At 39.1% G+C, this 16,927-nt stretch overlaps 1 protein-coding gene across 1 annotated transcript in view; it reads right to left on the bottom strand.

The window, feature by feature from the left end:
• st6galnac5 (ST6 (alpha-N-acetyl-neuraminyl-2,3-beta-galactosyl-1,3)-N-acetylgalactosaminide alpha-2,6-sialyltransferase 5) overlaps nucleotides 1–16,927 on the bottom strand; it is an 84,295-nt gene that overhangs the window by 64,897 nt on the left and 2,471 nt on the right. Inside the window, exons 2-3 of the mRNA XM_015383062.1 lie at nucleotides 10,494–10,774; nucleotides 7,795–8,004 (exon numbers count right to left, since the gene is read on the bottom strand). Coding sequence (XP_015238548.1) covers nucleotides 7,795–8,004; nucleotides 10,494–10,508 — 225 coding nt within the window. The 5' untranslated portion in view covers nucleotides 10,509–10,774. The remainder of the gene's footprint in view (nucleotides 1–7,794; nucleotides 8,005–10,493; nucleotides 10,775–16,927) is intronic.

Genomic DNA, 16,927 nt, shown 5'->3' with positions numbered 1-16,927 from the left:
AATTTACCTCCCTGGGATTTTTAGTAGCTGTTCTCAGAAGAGGAAGCACGGTTACATTTTTTATCTCCTTAAGAGTTTCTTTTGTCCTGAGAAACAGTGTAGAAGAGATTAATTTTTTTTAAAACTCAAAAAATGAAACAACAAACATTGGCTATGTTTAAATAGTATTCAGAAAAAATTGTTTAATTCAAACGTGCAAATGATTAGAATTAGCTCAGCCAGAACTAAACTGAATTCTGATTGTGAACGGGGGGTTATGCTGCTTCTTAATCTGATCTGTGCTCAGATCTGCACTTGTTTCAATCTTTTCATTTGAAATGGAGCAAACTGACCTGACTGGGCATGTGGAGGACGGGCAGCAGCGAGGAGCAGCACAGACCTGAGGCAACATTTGTGCAGACAGTAAGAGAAACCATGCAGAGACTGGCAGTTGTAACCAAACAAGGATACGGTTCTCTGGTCTGTTTTAGGGTCAGAAAAGGGTCTGTATTGGCGTGATCATCTCAATAAACTGGACTCTGGCAGAGTAAAAGTACCCCAAAGGTACTTTGGTACTTTGGATGAGGTTGCAATTAAGGGCCTCATAATGATCTAAACTAAATTTGGTTTATTGATAAATTTCTAAAACCAGAGGTTCTGAAACATGTTACAACAGTTACCCCACTTTCCATTTACTACCATGTTTATGTATATTTTGATTATTTGTTCAAGAATGAATGAATTAATTAACAAATTAACATTTTTATTAAGTGTCAAATCTAAAAAATGTGCCAAACCCATGCAGGGTTTAGATCATTGTAAACCATCCATGGTTCTCGGTGTCACTTTTTTTTCTGAGGCAGCTCTACATGGTTCCCATCATAAATGGGTAGCTAAAGAAAAAAAACCCAAGTCCTATGGTTAGTTATCGAATAGAGCTGTAAAAAAATGACAGAAATTTAGCATCTGTGGCAAGTAAAGTGATTTTTGACAACCTTTGTTCTCTGCTTTAATGCAGTATTTTATGGGAACAATTGCTGCCACACCATAGCTCAAAACATACAAATCTTCCAACTGTGAGCATCAGAGTTTCCCTGGGAAATAAATCTTCATGGTTTCAATGAGAAACAAGAATCAGAAAGAGAAATATTGCAACTCCAACACTTGCAAAAGAGGTTTTCCTTCACATGAAAAGTATCATTGTGAATGAGGAAGACTGAACCACCTATTTCCGTCTCATGCTCCACAACAAGGTGTCCCTCCTGTTTGACAGAACTCCTCTACTTTGTCTCTGCCTGACTTTTCTTTTAGGAAGCTGCATGACTTCGCTGTCAGGGCTGCAATCAGAGGAAGAAGCTCACAGATCATCAATGAGGAAAAGGAAGGAGCGCCTTTCCTGCCCTCCTTCTCCTCACTGAGAAAATAAGACACAGGATAAGGCTAAAAGAATGGAGGCTCCGCTGAGATTTCACACCATCTCTCTCTTGTGCCGGTTTCTTTCCCCTCCTTCGCTCTCGTCTCATTCGCTCAAGCTGAACCTTTCCCGACTTCTGTATTCTCTTTTATCACCCTCTCCTCTTCGTACCCTTCCTCCTCTTTGTCCTCCTCTCCGATTTTCCCTGCCCTTCCCCTGAAAGTGTTTCTGAATCCCCTTCATCTCCAGTCTAACTTTTTCTCCTTATCTCGTCTCTTTCCCTCACAGCACCCATCCAGGCCTACCAATATTACGCCATAAGTAGAGAGAAATTACCCTTCATTTTGAACTAAATCAAACATGTCACACTAAAATTATTGAGCCTGGAAATCTTTATGGATTTTCATGAGCAGAAATAAGGCAGGAATGGTGGAGGGAAACGTATTTAAAATTCTTGACAAATACCGGCTGGGAGTCCACTGAAAGCATACTGCTTTTCTGACAGCTTCTAGTTTGTGAAGGCTTTAATGCTCTTGTGGAAGATAAAGTGCAGCGGTCAAAGTCTGACTGGCATCGCACCCCTGCGTGCCGGCTGGCTTATATCTCAGACAGATCAATATAGCAAAGAGGTCAGGCAGCAAAGCGGAGAAAGACAAATGGTCAAGTCAGAGGATTTTTCTAAACACTGATCATTCAGTACTGCAGGAGAACAAAAATGAGATAAGCATGATGACTTTTGTAAGGGATGTGGTATCATAGAAGGTATGTAGTCCTCAGAACTGGAAAGGGCTGAAAGGCCATACTGTGGAGTGGAAAAATACATCCATATCATCATTGATTACAGAAAATATGTATGGTTATAAAATGGCATGCATGAAGAGGTGTAAATGATCTGCAGAGCAGCCTTGGCCCCTAATGATGTCCCCTGTCACCTAAATGCCAATAAGCCAAAAGTGGAAACAGATCGAAAAAAAATATCTGTGGCTTACTTATAATGCTCAGCTGCTCTGCTTCAACTCAAGGAAAATCAATTCTCAACTGCAGCTGCGCTCAGTGACGCATCACAGACAAATCCTCATCAAATCAAAACTCACATGGTCACTGGGTATTGGCTTTTCAGCCTGGGCAAAAAGAGTTGCATGCAACATTCTAAAAAGGAGAGCTGGGAATATTCTCATTTATCTAACAGGTTATTTAACACGTGAGAGACCAGTGTGACTCAGAGCAAAGACAGACTAACCTCACTGGTGCACAGATTAGTCAGATTTAAGTGTCTTTTAACAATGCAGAACTTTATTTAATACTTTATGTCAAAGCAAAAATGTACAATTATTATATTGTCATATATCAGTGTGTGAGTGTGTGTGTGAATGGGTGAATGAATGTAGTGTAAAGCGCTTTGGTCAAGTCTCCTAACTTGAATAAAGGCGCTATATAAGTACATGCCATTTACCATTTACCATTTATTGTTTATTGTCAGTAAAGATCAAGAGCAGAGTGTGGATTTATAGTTGAAAGCATATACAGTGTACAACACTTAACCCTCTAACTTCAAATTAGACTAGAACTCTCCTGTTTACATAGGATTAACAGAACAATTTTATTTTCTAAAAGTGTAACTCACTCTAAAATGTACTTTTGGTATTTAAAAAGTGTAAATGGATCTATATTGTAGCCCTTCTGTTTTGTATTAAAACCCCCTTGGGCCACAAAAGTAGTTAAAGGATATCGATAACGCTTGAAATTTCATATTGGTTTTAACATTAAATGCCTCTGGAGCACTGGCTTTAGGCATTGCTAAGGTAGCGCGTTGAATCAAGCGGCACAAATTAATAAGGTTCCAACCCAATGGGTTTCTCAAAGCCTCCCGTAACCTACAATGTCAAAGACACTGAAAACTACTCCACCTTGAAGATTTGTCAGCTATGAGTCCCCCTCTGCTCACTGTTCATGCAAATCTTTTAAACTAAATTCTACAGTCCAAAGCTAGCCATCACCAGAATCCTTTTGCCTTTAAACAGTTTAGGAAAAGCCCAGAAAATTATATCATGGCTGGCAGGTCTCTGATGTGAGCTCAATGGAGCGCACCTGTGAGGCTGCCTTTAGTGATATCCTGCAAAAGGCTGGGGATATCACAGATATCAGGGAGAGGTTAGGAAGAGTTACGACTCTTCCATCAAAGCGCTCCACCGCCTAACGAGGACTGGTTCTATTTCCCAGGTCTTACTTGGTTCTTTAATAAGTATAACTAGTTTGCTTTGCGACAATCTCAAACCAGATATCTCCACCATGTAGGATGAAGTTGCTCAGTGATGGGTGACTTCTTTTACGTAAGAAGAAACAGATCCTCTGCTGCAACTTTTTATTTTTATTTTTTTATATTTGCTAATTCAACACAGATCAAAACACTTGAAAAGCAAAACTTAACAAGACTAGTAACAATACTTTCCTCAACAGAATCCTAGCTTCTCATGAAGGCAGTTCTTTTTTTCTTCTTTTTCAGGGCTAGACCTAGAGCCTCGGCAATGAAAAATCCTAAAAGCAATGAGAAAATATTCCAACCTTTACTTCTTCCCAGGCGTGAAAGTCCCAGCAAATTCACCACAATGTCAGAGCATGTAATAGTTTAAGCAAGCCAGGAGCTCCATCTTAGACTCAGGTCGCCAAGTTTTTCGGTGTTAAGGACAATCATAAAAACACTGAACTAAAATGCCTCGCTACTGTAAGAGAAAGCCTTTCCTCTCTGTAACAAATATAGCAGAATCAAAGTTTTATCTAATGAACCAGAGGACTCCGAAGCAGAATAAAAGTACAGATGTCTAGCCATAATGAACAACATAAAATATCAAATGTTGGGACAAACGCATCATACCGGCAGTAAAGCAAAAAGGCAGAGATGTGAGGATTTAATCAGGATTCAAGCTTATTTGTGGAGCCATTTTTTTCAAACAGTTAACCAAGATCTCCACTCTTTACTAAAGTGGTTAATGATAATGGTTGTAAATCCACATTGTTTGGACCCAATGTCCTCCATACTTTAGGTGGTTCCCTGTTGTTACACACTAGACTTAGATGAATAGAAGATTAATGTGCAACACATGGGGGCATATGGAGGTCATTGAGCAGAGAAGCGTTTAAACGTGAAGCACAGGAGACCAGTTTAAAGAACCCCTATTCTGAAATGAAACATGAGGCCTTCTGTCCAGCAGATGAAGCTTTTCCCAAACTGGGTCATCACTAGGACACTAATCCAAAACAGAGAGACAAATTTACAACAGAATGGCTGAAAAAAAAAAAAAAAAAACATGCCTACAAACCCTAATCAACTGAGCAATACTGTAAGAATTAGTGATCCAAAGTTCCTCCACAAAACATTGAAAGACTGACAGTACGGTTCAAAATCATATTTATTTTTATTTCGTACTTAAAAACAACTTAGAGAGAGGGTACTTAACATAAATTAATGCAAATTAATTGCTTGAGTCAGCTTTAAAGAAAGTTTTCTGAACCACAGTAAGAACTTAAAAATAACTGCCCACATCTCTTCCAGGAAAGCAATCAAGATATAAGCCATTATGTTTGTTTATGTGCCGGAAATGGCTTTTTGACAGAGCCAACACCACATTTAAATCATTCCCCAGAATCTAAAATATCATCCAAAATTTTTAAAGCTTTACATAAATTAGTGGAAAGCTCCCAGAAAAGGTTTCTGATATATGAGTCAAACTTCCATAAATTACAGAGAACTTTTACTACAGTTTTCTCTGGTTGGCAACATTTTACCAGACAAAATCGTTGCCTTCATTTGCCATGCAACATGAAAATTTGACAAATATTTTGTTTTCTGTTATATATTTCACTCTAAGCTCCTTCTTCAAAGACCAGCCTCCATGTGTAAATGAGTGCAAGATTAAGAATCTGTTGAGGCCACTTGGTGTATTATTTAGACGAAGGTCATTTACCCATCAGGTTATTTTTCTGAAGCAAACAAAAACACATCAACTTTCAAATGTTTGCAGCTGACACATTCTCACGCTGTTGATTTTCTGTAATCTGTACAGCAACAGCCTTCTGCAAGTGCACACAGCTTGCTGTCCAATTACTCACATGCAAATGCCATAATCTGACGATCCATGCTTTCCAGAGGCCGGGCAGATTTCCCTGAGACAGAGATGGCACAAAGAACTGATTTGTCACTCATGGTGTCCTCGGTTCTGCCACAAATGGATTACTGAACGAGCCAACTAGTAACCAGACCAGGGACCCGTCAGCCACAGAAGTGACTTTTCATGTAGAGCCAGTCAAACAGCCACAGATATTCAAAGGGACAGTGGGGAATGCAGAGTGGCATCAGAGAGAGAGGCAAAGCTACTACAAAAGAATACTGGGATGCGACATGAATCTGGGCAGAAAACTAAGGAAAGACTCAGGCAGAGGCAGAAAAACTAACATGACCACACATTGACAGAAAGAGACGGTCATGAGAAATTTCTACATTTGGGTTCTTCATTATGCTTTAAAAAAATTAAGAGGTAAAATAACAAGGAAGCTTAAATATGGACACAGACAAGCTACAAAATAACACAAAGGTGAAAAAAAAACAGAACAGAAAATGTATTCATAAAAATGATTTAGTTACAGAAGAGGAATTAAAAAATGCACAATGGAGAATGGAAATATGGCAAAAACAGCAAGGAGGAAATATGAGTTTTGAAGGTGAAGGATAGTTAAAGGAAGAAAATAAATCAGGAGAAATAGAAAAAAAATCAAGGCTGTCCATTGAGTACAAAGAAAATTTAAATTTAAAGAATAAAAAATAACTACATAGAAATACTAACGTAGAGCAAAAAGCAAATACTTTGTAGAATTTGAGGATGCAAAATACTGATGAAAGTAGGAGAAGTCAGAATAAATGTCAAGGTTTACTGAAACAGGCATGGGAATAATATTTGAAGAATAAACAGTCAACTGTGATACCAACGTATTACAAATAAAAATATTTCAGGGTCATTTCAGTTCTGAGAAGACCATCAAATGAATTAATACAGATGGAAAAATACTACAGATAAGAAAAAATAAAATTGAAGACATAAATTTTCCACAGAAAGAATAATACTTTTCAAAGAATCCAAAGAGATTCTAGAGAGAAACATAGGACACCCCCTCCCCCAACACATACAAGGGTAACTGAGAATTGTAAATCATTTAGATCAATGAAAATAACTGCACAAGGATGTCAGAGCATCACAAATTAAAAATGGGACTTCTGGTTGTTTCAAAGTGGCTTAAAACAGTCAAAGTGACCCAACAGGTATGCAAGAAATGACTACAGAAAAAAATCTAACATGGAGCACATCAAATACTAGAATGACTTGAATACACATTTAAAGAATGACTGCTGGAAACCTAGAGATGTAAAACTATCAAAAGGTAAAAATATTACTTTTATGGATTATAGACTAAATATAACTATGCATGGATTTTCAGAGATAAAAAAGGCTGTGCTTTTAATCTGTTTTTGAGAAATCATAAAAGAGACACAAAAATATAAGCAAATCAACATTCAATTTTGGATGACAAATTAAACTACAACAGAAAAAAGAGAGGAACAACTAAACAGAGACCTTAAAGTACCATAAATAGAAAATGTTGTTTCATTAGATGCAAAATATAGATGCATAAAATACAGATGCCAAAAACTGCAAGAGGACCAGGTTCATCGAAATCAACAAAAAGACTATTGCAAACTATAATATGACCAAAGAAGAAGAAAAGTAAACTAAAAAGCTTCAAAGTCGATAAGCATCACATTGTCCAAAATGTTGCCTGAATAAGCCCTCAATTCATGAGCAGGTAGGTCTGTTTTGCTTGCAGAGCCCTTGCTCCCTGCTACTCACATTGATTGTTTTCTCCTGGCTTGGTAAACAGATGGCAGTCAATACCCCCCCACCCCCCCTCCCTGACTCCCAACAAGTGACGTCAGGGTTCAGCTTGCTGAGGGTCTCCTGGGATTCTCAATTAGAGTGGAAGAATGCAGCCGAGGATTTCATTTGTAGCCTAAACTGTTATTAGCAACGACAGGTGGGCATTGAGTGAGGCGCAGCACTGCTGGAGAAAATAGGGATAAACGACAGAGAGCAGGGCCCTCCCTCTCTAAAGAGGAGAGCAAACAGATGATGGTGGGCAGCAATAAGAGAGTGCATGTGTGGGCTTTCATGATCGAAGTGTAAAGAAGTGAAGATGTGTAGCCGAAGCGGAGTCCTAATGGAGGACATTTGAAACCGCCTTTATTTTCAGAAAGACTCAGGAAACCAACTTTGCAGAGCATTAGATCTAGAATCAAAGCCTTTTTCTTTCCCTCTGAATTAAGGAAGAGACAGGAAGCAGCCACATCTGCCTACCTTATGGTCGATGATGCCGATGTATCCCTGGAGGGCAGGCAGGTGAGGCTTTGGCGTGCTGACGGAGGCTTTGGGGGGCTGCTGCAGATGTTCATGCTGTTGTGCGCGGGTGTCGTTAGTGTCCCTGGAAGGACTGTTGAAATTCCCGTTGTACACGAGGAACAAGCTGGCACACAGGAGCAGAACCAGAAGCACAGCTACCCCATGGCGCTGAAACAAAAGACAAGAGCAGATGCAGCCAAATTAGCCCAGCTGAACTCGAATTAGACGTGCCATTTGAAGCAGCAATGCCCATCGTCAAATCATTGATTCCTGCATGTTTTATTTAGATAGACACACCTGAAGCTAATGAAGGGTCATTACTAAATGCTGAGGAGAGAATTGAACTGTTCAACAAGCTTTTTTTGGAGCAAGGAGTTGACTGAAACATGCTGAAATCTGACCATAAACAACTTCTTTTGATGAAAGGAAGTAAATAAATGTGTTTAAAATCTGTGTTATGACCTGGAATTAATATTAATGGGGCAATTTGCACTGCAAATGGGAATCTAACAGAGAGGGAGCTGAAAATAGGTTGATGACAAGGAGACCATCCTACATTTAAAGGCTTGCTGCCTATCACCTAAGATGAATCATGAAATCAAAAACTGAAATGTCTTTGTGTGAATTTTCAACATATCAGCAAGAGGTAATTAAAACATTTTTGGCAAACCAATAAAAACAACAAAAACAAATCAAGGTTAAAGGGAAATAACTCAATCTAAATCTTTCAGGTTTATTAATCATGTTCAGTTTAACTTTTTATTTTACACCTGCTGCTACTACTGCATTGCCATTGCTTTTGTATAATTAATATGTTTAAACTGAGAAAATCTTCACTCGTGTAAGTTAAAAACATCTGTGCCGTTATTTTGGGAATTTTTACCCCCACAGCTGTCAGAAAGAAAGTGACAGAAAGCATCAGGCTTCAACTTTTTCCTTCCATCTGTTGGCTGTTGTTGCCAGTTCTCATTCTCTGCCTGCATCAGACTCCCACACAGACAGTAACAGAAGGAGCATGAGCCTTCAGTTTGTATTGTTACATTTAAAGCAAATAGGAAAGCTTTCCAGTGAATTTTAAAGTAAGAGAAGAGGCAAGCATTAATTACAGTCTTCCATGTCTCCGTCTGACTAGCTGTTCTGAGGAAATATTCAATCTTTAACAAACTCACAGCAACACAAATTAGTCTTTCCTCTAGAGAGTTTCTTAAGGGGTTGTGTAAATCGGGGGAACTTATAATCTTGGGGTGCAAAACTAAAACCAAAAAAGACAATTTCAGAAGTTTTATTTAGATATGTAGTTGATGTGAAAATATATATTTTTAGTCAATTTCAAAAGCAATTCCCATCAGGATTTTATTAACAACACAATAATCTATAAGTTTATAGTTTGAATTGTTATATTTCATTTATCACTGAGCATGGACCTGATTTCAACTTAAAGCTAAATGTGGAGATATCAGTAGATTTAGAGCAGGGAAAACTAACTGATCTTTAAAAAAAAACTATTAGTACTATAAACTAGAATTAAAAATCCTGCAAAAAATCGTAGAAAGTATAAAAAACATATGTAAGATTCCTTGTTTTTTATGCTGTGATATTGCTGTGATATCATCGCTGTACAGGAAAAGACTGTATTTGCTGTTTATTTGCAGACAGACAAACAGACAATATGAAAGACAAGAATAGAACTCAACTTTGTGACCAGCAGTGAAAATACTTCTGACCATGTTGCCTGGTTAACCACTGTTGTTTCCTTGGACCACTTTTTATACTGAGCATTGCAGAACAGCAATTGTGCAAAAAGCACAAGATATTCTCTGATTCTCTGTTACAATTAGATTGAAATCCATACTCTGCCCCAGCTGTCATGCATCCAATCAATTAACTGTGAGGGGAAATACATTTTTCCTTATAACCAATAGGCATTCTACCCCAAACGGATGCCGTGATGAAAAGACAATCAGTACTGATGACAGTTTTGATTGGCCATAATGCTAAGGAAAGAAAGGCTGTAACTGAATTTGCGCATAAATAATTAATATCACCTGAAAGAGAACCAAATAACCCCCACCAGCCCCTCCTTGGTTGCAACTGGTTTTATCATATTGAAAAAAAATCCAAACTGCTGTGATCAAAGCAGATTTACATGGACAAAAAACATTTATCAACACGAATAAAGAAAAAAGTTCAGAAAATGCTATCAGTGATTATTTCATGTGTGTATATTTTCTGTTTGGACACTTTAGTCTAAAGGAGAAACACGAGAAGATAAAGAAAAAAGTTGGAGATTCTATTTAGGAAATTGATTCGAACATGCGGCTATTGACTTTTTCTTTATTGAATCTGCTCATAAATTTACAGTAACTTCAAATTTTGGTACTTTTTAAAGAAAAAAAATAAAATCTTCTGCGTGAGACAGAGATCAGAGCAGTGCGCGGTGGTCTGCGCTTTAGCGGAGCTTCTATTAGTGTCCATCCAGGGCGCACAGCTGGATGCCCTATTGTTCATATCCTCTAATCTCCTGATCCGACATCATTGCACACAGAACCCTGATGCTATGGGGCGATCTGATCCGGTTGTACTCGAAGGAATGTCGTTGTTATAAATAAAAGAAAGCCCCCCATAGACAGTTGTATGTGCGCGGCAGAAACATTTACCATAGGTGTCTTCATTTTGTCTTATCGCTGCGGCTCAGTGCGTCTGGCTCCACTTTCTGCTCTCATGGTCCGGACTCATCTGCGCGCATCTCTCCTAGATCCGCTGCGCTCCTGATCCCAGCCTGCCTCTGAGCGTCAGTGTCTCCTGACAGGAGTCCAGGCGCAGTTCATACAGAGAGGAAGGAGACCGCGGCGACAGATGTTCACTGTGCCGAACATCTGCTGGGTCTTAACGCCGCCAGGTTCCGGGGCTGGAGGAGGTATCCATCAGGGCGCTACAACTTTCATCCATGAGAAAAAACAAACACAAAACATTACTACAGTTTAGAGGTACAGTGGACAGAGTCGTTGCCAGAATTTTTTTAGTATAAGGGTGGCCAGGCATTAACCAATATACTGTACACTGAGGGGTGGCCGATAGTGGATAGGCACCAGATCCTCAGGGTCAGTCTTCTGTTCCAACAGGAAAATTAACAAGCAAAACATCCATATTTTCTAAATAAAGACACACTATACTTTCCTACAGCCTTTGATAACAAATAACACATACATTTAAACATCCGTGCTTTCTAAATAAAAGGTAAAGTGGGTAAAACTCTTTCAGTTTTGAGTTCTTGGGCGTAAATCTTTTGCATTGTCATACTTTAACATCAATAAACATTCTGCATAAAATTTATATTTACAAGCACTAATATCTACTTAAATTGATTATTTGATAAGTTTTTATTAAAATTGTTGATTTCACTGAAGACTCCTAGATTACCAGAGACACATTTTCTCTTTACCCTATATAACACGAAATCTAGTTCTGAAAAGAGCATGAATTCTGTACTTATTATCTTTGATAGGGCTGGGTAAAAAAATCGATTTATTTTTGCAAAATCGATGTCTAGGGAATGAGATTGATTAGTTTTATAGTGACGTGCATGATGTTCACATTCAAATGAGCAGGAAAGATGGTAAATGGTAAAATGGTAAATGGCATGTACTGATAGCAAAGAAACAAAAATCCAGAGAAAATGTCTTACAAATCAACCAAAGGAGTTTGCCCTGCAACTAGAGGGTTGTCGGTTCACGCACCGGCTCCAGCTTTCAGCGTCGTTGTGTCCTTGTGCAAGACACCTCATCCACAATGCCTACTGATGGTAGTGAGAGGGACTGGTGCCGCCAGTGTACGGCAGCCTCAGTCAGCCCCAGGGCAGCTGTGGCTACAAGGTAGCTTGTCACCATCAGTGTAAGTGTGTTGGTAAATTGTTATTGAAGTGTTAACCGTTTTGGTCTTATAACTTGAAAAAGTGCTATATAAGTACAGGTAATTTACCAAAAAAGGAAAACAAACCCTTCCACCAGCATAAAACAACCCAACCAAACTTAAAAGAGTAAATTATAAGTTAAACAAACAATCACAAAAATACAAACAACAATACCAAACAACACAGAAGCCGTGTTTCCATTCAAATGTCAGGCAAATTTTGAGCAAAGTTTTTAAATATAGAAAAAAAAGTTTTTAGATTATCATGTCAGCTATTATTACGTATCCATGTTACACGCTATTAAAGGAAAAGTGTGATTGACTATTACATTTGGGATGTCAGTAGGGGACAGATGATCAGTAATGTGAGGTAAATATTTATGTTAGAAGCTATTCAACATATGTGTTTTCATCTCCTTTTTTTCATTTACTCTTTCTATAAAAAAGTCAAAAAAACATCTAAATTGAGCAATTGAGTCTGTTGATTCGAATATTGCTATTTCTATTATGTTCCTCTAATTTCCATCCATTCATCTTCTTCTGCGTATCCGGGGTCGGGTCGTGGGGGAAGCAGCTTCAGTAGGGAGGCCCAGACGTCCCTCTCCCCAGCCACTTGGGCCATCTCCTTCGGGGGAATCCCAAGGCGTTCCCAGGCCAGCTGAGAAACATATTCCCTGCAGTGTGTCCTGGGTCTCCCCCTGGGTCTCCTCCCGGTGGGACGTGGCCGGAACACCTCACCAGGGAGGCGTCCGGGAGGCATCCTAACCAGATGCCCGAGCCACCTCAAGTGGCTCCTCTCGATGTGGAGGAGCAGCGATTCTACTCTGAGTCATCCCCGAATGACTGAGCTCCTTACCTTATTTCTAAGGGAGAGCCCAGACACACTACAAAGAAAACTCATTCCGTACTCTTAGATCCGGGATCTCATTCTTTCGGTCATGACCCAAAGCTCATGACCATAGATGAGGGTAGGAATGTGGATCGACCGGTAAATCGAGAGCTTTGCCTTTTGGCTTAGCTCTCTCTTCACCACAACAGACATGTACAGCGCACGCACGCTTCACAGCAGATACCGCCTGTCGATCTCCTGCTCCATCTTCCCCTCATTCATGAACAAGACCCCAAGATACTTAAACTCCTCCACTAGGGGCAGTACATCCTTCCCAATGCAGAGAAGGCACTCTACCCTTTTCCGGCTCAAGACCATGGTCTCGGATTTGGAGGCACTGATCCTCATCCTGGTTGCTTCACACTCGGCTGTGAACCGCTCTAGTGGGAGCTGTACATCACGCCCCGATGAAGCCAATAGAACCACATCATATGCAATTAACAGAGACACAATCTGAAAGCCATCAAACTGGATCCCCTCAACACCTTGGCTGCACCTAGAAATTCTGTCCATAAAAGTTATGAACAGATTTATCAACAAAGGGCAACCTTGGCGGAGTCCAACCCTCACCGGAAACTATTCTGACCTATTGGCGGCAATGAGGACCAAGCTCTGGCACTGGTCATGCAGAGATCTAAAAGTCCATATTAAAGGGCCCGCTACTCCATAGTCCCGGAGTACCCCCTACAGGACCCCCCGAGGGACACTATTGAATGCCTTCTCCAGATCCACAGAACATATGTAGTCTGGTTCCACTGGATCAGTTCCTCTAATTTGATTCTTTAAAATACCCATGGCAATATTGATGGGAACATGTATAAAGAAATTAATGTCATATAATAAACAGTAGTAAAAAAAAGTGAGAAATGATTAAAAACAAGCTCAAACCAAAACCAAAACACAATACCAGAAGAATATAAAGGTGGTTTCAAATATTCTAAAAAGGTATTGTTTATTTTTCTCTTTAAAAATTATTTATTTATAATTTGAAATTCCTTCCATTAAAAAACTGACTTTCAATGTTAAAACTCAGAGCTTATTTTGTTCAAACATTTTTCTCATGTCCATTTCCCCCCTATAGTTATGTAGTCAACAAATTGTTGTGGTATGTCACAACATGTTTTTTTAACATTTACTTTATCATTATACCGTAACATTTCTTCACCACTGTAGTTAATTCCCAAGAAGAAACACAACCAATCTAAAATGACAATTTCTATGATATTTCATGAATGTATTGTTTGAGCTGGCTATTAGATTTCAGGCCTTGGTCTCTTTTAGTCCTGAAGAAGTGCATATATCAATCATCTTGACTATAAAAGGGATGTTTAGCCTTTTTCCTATCACACAGGATTATAAAAGCTATAAAAAGTTTTAGCTTTAATCTCTCTTTAATCCTGTTGGGTATGAGGCATTTCATATCTAAAGCACCAGCAGCATCATTTAAAGCATTAATATTTATGTCTTGTGTACAAAGAACTTCTCAAGTCAAACTTTGAAATGCTGCTTGAAGAGAAAACTTGAAAACATATCTTTCAAGGTCATGGACATGAAAATGATATGCTGACGTTCCCCTATTAGTTTACTTCTTTACAGATAGTATAAAAGAACCCATTGGCCCTTTATAAAATGGTAACTGTTTGAAGGCAAATATAAAACGACAAGGAGTGGTTATTTTAGTGAATATAAATGAAATAATATTAAATGTCACAAATAACTGCTACTTTAATGACATGAATGAATAGAAACAGGTGAGCTGGCAAAGAAGCAAAAAAAATAAAACGAAAGATACAGTAAATCTTATAAAATATTTGCATCCCTGCAACAACACTCTGAGAAAAATCAACAGAAAATCCTTGTGTTGCCACATATTTGGTTGTCTTTGTTAGTTAATAAGAATTATTTGCAGCCTGTCCACAGTTCAATATGATTGATGAATGACAGATGTAACGCTGAACGTTTAGAAGCAACTCCTTAAACCAAAGAAAAATACTCAGAAGCTTCTTTTTTAGGGGAGAAAAGGACTAGAAATGAAGTATTGATGAGTACATGAGTAGCAATGAGTAGTGCATTAAACAAGTCAATCAGAGCAAATAAAAACAACCCACAGCAATTGGCTGATTTTTTTTTATTTTTTGCTACTAATACTGTAGTATAGCTTTTATTTAATATGAGTTATTGCTCCTTCAATTATTGGATTAATCATCAAATGCTTTATCACCATCTATTAGGGACTTGCCAGCTGTTTTTTCTTTTTTTTTTATCACAATCTACATTGAACAAAAAAGAAACAAAACAATTAAATGCTGAGTGGAGCCACTAAAGCGTTTACGCCTGTTCAACAGAAAACAAACTTAATCGAGATTATGGACAATCTTTGTAGAATAGTGAGAGACTTTCCCGAGGCAACAGCAACATTAGTGTTACCATCAGAGTCACAGCAGATAATGTGAAACCTCTTAGTTTTGATTGCCTAACAACACCTTCCAGAAAAGCAGTTTAATAGAAGTGCTATCTTTTTCTTTTCTATGTGTTTGTTTGTTGATGGGCTTTGATGAGGCTTTTGAGGACTCCAATCTTAAATGTTTGCTCTTTTAGGAAGATTAAGCAAGGTAGGGCTTTTTTTCATATTGCACATTTCATTATTGAGATTATTCAAAGTGCTGTAAATGAACAAATTACCAGGGTCGTTTTAGAAAAGAATCCTGTAGATTTTAATGCAGGTAAAATTTGCCTGTTTTCATTTAATCATATTGAAATTTGGATGTTTATTTTCAAATGATCAAATATTTCTTGTACCATAAACCATGATAATAATTTTAGACATTGTCCGTGTTTTATATTAACCATGTCCATTGGGTGAGGAAGATGAAAGTTATGCCCTGCAGCTGGCTCTGCAACATCGATATTGCAAGATACTCCGCAGAGATGTGCCTCGAATGTGTTGTGCCATGTGCCATGATCGTGGTTTTAGACATTGGGAACAAGTGTCCATGTTTGATCTTGACATGATGACCAGAGAAGAAGATGCAGTTTTGGCTCATGGAGCAGCTGTGAAACCTACTCCCCTTTTTCAGCCAACTGATTCCACAGGAACTCCCACAGAGTTCTGACTTGCCACCCCTGCTGTGTTGAGAACAGTAACGACCTCAGCACACAGGATTTCATTTTCTCTTTCCATGAAGCTGCCTGGGAGTTCCAGCCACCATGGAGATCCAGCAAAAAGGCCCCGATTTCTAGAAGGACCAAGGATAAGTCACGATGGCTGACTTCAGAACCAAACTGCTGCAAAACAGACTTTTTGCAACCCATTTCTCTTGAGTGTCAGAACTTACAGAGCCAGACTGGCTTACACTGTGAGATTTTTTCAATCGTTGAACGCGACTACTGCTCAAAGTGTACGACGAAACCGCAGGGTTTCGTCAAACAGTGTGAGTTCACAGCTCACGATTAATTTCGGCCCGACGCTCTGATGCGATCTACCTGCTCACACTGCATGTCTAAAAATCACGTCAAACTCAGCTCCGAAGTGAGATGGAGCTGCTCTGACTTATCTATCTGAAAGCCAAACAAATAGAAGGGGAATATTATGCTCACTATAGTGAAACGCGCTGCCTTGGCAATTTGTTTAATTTTCTGCTGAAAGCCCTAAAAAGAAAAGGCAATGACGTATTTGGACAAAGACATGGCTAAGCAAACGTGGCTACTACGGTCTGTCAATTTTAAAGAAAGAACTCCATTTCACCCACACATCCTGCCATGCTTCTGTGTTTACATCTGAGAGGAAGAAGAAAACGAAGAATCCTTGTTTGTGCATGCCCACTAAGTGATTTGCCTACGGCGGTCTGGAGAAAATCAAACATGTTTGACCTCACGATTACCAATGGGGAGGTGGTGGTGAGAGGCTGATCGCCCCTCGTTACCCCCTGTACACTGCACCACTCACAATGCACGATCAGGCTGAAAGTCGACCTGGTCGAGAAATTCTCGCACGACTGGAAAATCTCCCGAAAATCGCACAGTGTACGCCCGGATTAAGGATCCCTTGGTGTGAGCCCCATGGACTAGAAAAGCCCCGTTTGCAGTGAGTAGCAGTGCTAAGCTGCTGCTGGATGAAACTCAAACCTTCCGAAAACTGACATGGACAGACGTCTTCAGGTCTGGCACAATTAGGGACAGAACAAACAATATGTCTTTTGATGATTTTGACCATTTCATCTGTTTACTGATGAGTAAAGACAAAGCTAACAGGATGGATTGCATGCTTTGCTATGCTACAGTAATATAGCTGTT

The sequence above is a fragment of the Cyprinodon variegatus genome, unplaced genomic scaffold, assembly GCF_000732505.1.
Source record: "Cyprinodon variegatus isolate N-32 unplaced genomic scaffold, C_variegatus-1.0 Scaffold275, whole genome shotgun sequence".
NCBI lineage: Eukaryota > Metazoa > Chordata > Actinopteri > Cyprinodontiformes > Cyprinodontidae > Cyprinodon > Cyprinodon variegatus.
The sequence above is the reverse complement of the archived record's forward strand: the minus strand, read 5'-3'. Positions and strand labels throughout refer to the sequence as shown.